This window comes from Poecilia latipinna, unplaced genomic scaffold (genome assembly GCF_001443285.1).
Source record: "Poecilia latipinna isolate Pla-1442-1.1 unplaced genomic scaffold, P_latipinna-1.0 Scaffold626, whole genome shotgun sequence".
In the NCBI taxonomy this organism is placed as follows: domain Eukaryota; kingdom Metazoa; phylum Chordata; class Actinopteri; order Cyprinodontiformes; family Poeciliidae; genus Poecilia; species Poecilia latipinna.
The window spans coordinates 1-4,239 of NW_015113242.1; the positions used below are offsets into that span (position 1 = coordinate 1).

The 4,239-nt window shown below is 49.7% G+C and overlaps 1 protein-coding gene across 1 annotated transcript; it reads left to right on the plus strand.

Moving 5' to 3' along the window:
• Window positions 1–6: 6 nt before the first annotated feature.
• LOC106954085 (CLIP-associating protein 1-B-like) lies at window positions 7–2,459 on the plus strand. The gene is made up of 3 exons (XM_015043331.1): window positions 7–1,007; window positions 1,277–1,393; window positions 2,167–2,459. Exons 1-3 carry the CDS (start codon window positions 714–716, stop codon window positions 2,251–2,253), a joined length of 498 nt encoding a protein of 165 aa, XP_014898817.1. The 5' UTR covers window positions 7–713; the 3' UTR covers window positions 2,254–2,459.
• Window positions 2,460–4,239: the final 1,780 nt, after the last annotated feature.

The window sequence follows — 4,239 nt, forward strand, 5'->3', positions numbered from 1 at the left end:
TAATAATAACCTGCAGCTTCACAGTGAGGCAATAAATTACTTTCTCAGCTCCTCTCTTTAAAGCTGCTGAGTGTTTTGGATCATTATCCTACTGGATGACCTCTGACCCCTGATCACATGTTCTCCAGCAGCAGCTCTGGTCCTTCCACAGGTCTGAGGGGGAACAGCTGCGGCCTTTGACCTCTGCAGGATGGGATGTGCTCCAGTAGTTTTCCTCCGGCAGACCGAGGATCGATAAGCACCACGTGTCGATCCTGGAATGTTACTCGGGTCCAGAACGGTTCTGTTCTGGTTTCCATTGACGGGTCTGCAGCCTCCAGAACCTCCAGAACCTCACATGGGTTCCTGAATTCAGCTCTGTTTCTATGTCTAAACTGTTTGACATGAAAAATTTCTGTTGCTTTTTCTGCATTTTTTTATATTTTTGGTTTTTTTATCTCCTGGTTTTTTATCTTTCTCTTTTTCTCTCCATTTCTCTGAATTTGCATCTTTTATTGCCGTCTTTCGTTCCTTTTCCAGATTTTATTGTTGATTAAAAGCAGAGGCTGTTTATCACAGTGATTTGGTCCTGAACCTGAAGAGGTTCTGGTTCTCCTGGAGCCTGTCGATAGTTTTGGGTTTTAGTTTGGAGTTCTGCTCTTCGCCGCTAAAGGACGAATCTTATTTTTCTCACTGTATTTGGCCTTAAATCGGTTAAAAGTTGAGGCAGCACAATGACTGACGTAGCTAAGAGTGTTTCGGTGAGAGAGGTCAGAGGTCGGCTGCGAGGCCCGTCTCTAGCCAGCACGTTGTCGCCCCAGGTGGTGCGTGCGGCCGAGGAGGCGGCGTCCACGCTGGCCGGGTCCATCCACCCGGAGCAGTGCATCAAGGTGCTGTGCCCCATCGTCCAGACCGCCGACTACCCCATCAACCTGGCCGCCATCAAGATGCAGACCAAGGTCATTGAACGCATCGCCAAGGACTCGCTGCTGCAGCTGCTGCCCGACATCATCCCCGGCCTGCTGCAGGTGGGTTCTGGTTCCGGTTCCGACCCGTTTCCAGCCCTTGGTGGGTTCTTCCATGACGCCCGCACAGCGGCTTATTTGGACAATGGTCATATTTGGACAGTGGGAATTATTTGCCTTATTTGTCCCTGGAAATGTTTGTGTGCACTCTGCTCCGGGTGTGACTCCTCCCACGTTCCTGCTGACCCGCTGTGTGTGTGTGTGTGTGTGTGTGTGTGTGTTTGTGTGTGTGTGCATGTGGGCGTGCCTGATGCTGCGTGTCTCTGCTGCAGGGCTATGACAACACAGAGAGCAGCGTTCGCAAGGCCAGCGTGTTCTGCCTGGTGGCCATCTACGCCGTGATTGGAGAGGAGCTGAAGCCCCACCTGGCACAGCTGACAGGCAGCAAGGTAGCTCACACACACACACACACACACACAGCAACGGCTCTCCCCGTGCTGCTAGCAGACGCTGAGCCTTATCTTCTTCCCATGTTGTTGCTCTTCAGCCGGTTCCAACCGGCTGGACGATAATAAAGTTGTGGCTCCAATTTGTCCAGGTGTCCTTGAGTTGTGAAGGTCAGGCCCACCTGACTGTTCCCCCCGACCACACACACACACACACACACTGGACCCGTCTCAGGTCCAACATCAGGTTCTGCTGGTCTTTCTGGTCCAAGGAAGCACAGTGGTGGAGGGGTGATGATGTGGGCCCACTGCAATATTCTAGAGTCCAGTGTGAATCCATCTCCAGCAGATCTACAACAGAACAGCCTAGTCAAAGTCCAGGCCTCAGCCTGAGTGAAACACTGTGGTGGCCCTTCAGAGAGTTGGACCAAAGATCCTCTGTCAGTGTGAGATGGATCCTCGGTCCTGTTCCTGCAGTGCAGCAGCAACCTGAATGTTTCACCCAATCCGTTCCCAGAGTCTGGTTTATAAAAACACTGTTAGCTTTTCAAGATGGTCATCAAGTAAAATGCATTTTTGAACCAGATTTGCTAATATTTATCCCTGATGAATACATTTGATATCAAAATGGCTGCAGTGGGATCCACCAGGAGACACCAAAACACCAGTGAAAGCTAGGAAGCTAATGCTAACCTGCTAAACCACAGTCAGATCTGTAGAAGGATCCAGACTGCGAACCGGGCCGGTTCTGCTGACGGTTCTGTCTCTGTCTGCAGATGAAGCTTCTGAACCTCTACATCAAGCGGGCCCAGACCACCAACAGCAACAGCAGCAGCTCCTCCGACGTTTCTTCTCACAGTTAATGTGGGACCTGTAGAACCTTCAGAACCTTCTGGACCGAGCAGAACTTCCCGCTCCGCCCTAACCTGCTGTCCTGCTTCGCATCTGAGCTGGAGCCGACTCAGTTCTCCTGCAGCTTCTCCATCAGTTCACATGGCTGGATCCAGAAGTTCAGCAGCACCTTCTGATTGTTTTCAACGTGCCCTTAGGAACCGACCCAACCCGTTTAACTCATCCAGAACTTTGGATCAAATTGAGGTTCTCCAAAGCATTGATTGTTGCTCTAGTGTGACGTCTTCTCTGGTTCCACCTGCAGAGACCCGGACACGCTCCACATCTGGACCCGACCTGAGGTTCTGAGACCGATGCTGCTCAGTGTGAGCGACCAGCCGAGTCAGAATGAAAATCTTTAGACTTTGGTTCCCAGGATTAGGATTAGAGATTTAATCAGCCTCACATCAACAAAATGACTTTTAACAGAAATTTGGAAACATTTTATTGGTTCAGAAAACCTCCTGACGCTCCGATTGGACAATAACAACAGTGTCACAGATCCAACCGTCCAATCAGAGAGCAGAGTATCTGGTTGCCTTAACTTGAGGAGCAGAGAGCGGCCGGGTTCTGGAGCTGCCCAGAGGTCTGGTTCTGTCTCCTCCTGAAGACCCGGACCAGAACCTTGCAGGTGTTCTGTAAATACATGTCGATGGTCACTGTTTGCACGTCAGTGAGCTAGCTAGCATGTGGCGCTCCGCCTCTTCTAAAGTGCACTTTGTCACACCAGCCTGGTTCTGGTTCTAGTAGAACCACTGGGCCGCCTCTGGATCTGGTTCTGGAGGAGTCCAGATCCCCGCAGGCCGCTCCAGCTCCAGAGTTTAGCAGGAACCTTTGTCCTGCTGATGAATCTTCAGATTTTCATTGTCGTGGTTCTGGATGTCGGTGCGGAGGTCCAGATCGGCCCATAATTGACGAATGTACAGGAAGTTCTGATCCGGTACTGAAGCGGACCGTAGGCGGCGCTGCCTCGCTGCTCCTCCTCCTGGCCTCTCTCTGTTTGATGCCACGCTGAACCTGGTCACTCTTTGTTTTGCTGCGATATTTATATATTTTATTTGATCAGGTTTTATTTTCTTGTTCTGATGATGAAGATGATGAAGAACTGTACAGATGCTCTTTAAATCCTGTCAGATTTTCAGCGAAGTAAAGAAATAAACAGACTGAAAATAAAACTTCCCATTTCCTCTTTCTGATCGGTTTAATTCTTTCTGTCGTCTTCTCAGCACTGCTGACATCGTTTTATAACTTCCCAGGTTTAAATAATCCAATAAAACGGATCAGAACCCTGGCCCAATTACCTGGTTTCTGATACAGAGAAGCAGCAGCATGGAGACCCAACAGACCGGCACCATCCAAGGGATTTAAAAGCTGTGCTGCGTCTCCTCAGAAGTCAGTTAACATTAGTGACTCAATTTGAGGTTCTGCATCTCTTCCGCTCCAGTTCTGACCTGCATTATTACTCTAATCCGACCCAGAGGGATTATGTGGTCGTTTGGGTTCCAGCTGATGAAACCCAAAGTTCTGCTAGAACCACAGCTGCATCCACCCATCCATCCATCCACCCATCTGATCATCCATCCATCCATCTGATCATCCATCCACCCATCCATCCATCTGATCATCCATCCATCCATCCACTCATCCACCCATCCATCCATCTGATCATCAATCCATCCATCCATCCATCTGATTATCCATCCACCCATCAAACCATCTGATCATCCATCCACTCATCCACCCATCCATCCATCTGATCATCCATCCATCCATCCACTCATCCACCCATCCATCCATCTGATCATCAATCCATCCATCCATCCATCCACCCATCCAGCTGATCATCCATCCATTCATCTGATCATCCATCCATCCATCCACCCATCCATCTGATTATCCATCCATCCACCCATCCATCCATCTGATCATCCATCCATTCATCTGATCATCCATCCATC

Coding starts and splice junctions, on each gene's coding strand:
- LOC106954085 (XM_015043331.1), top strand. CDS start 714: ATGACTGACGTAGCTAAGAGTGTTTCGGTGAGAGAGGTCAGAGGTCGG. Junction 1,008..1,276: donor TCATCCCCGGCCTGCTGCAG/GTGGGTTCTGGT, acceptor TCTCTGCTGCAG/GGCTATGACAACACAGAGAG. Junction 1,394..2,166: donor CACAGCTGACAGGCAGCAAG/GTAGCTCACACA, acceptor CTCTGTCTGCAG/ATGAAGCTTCTGAACCTCTA.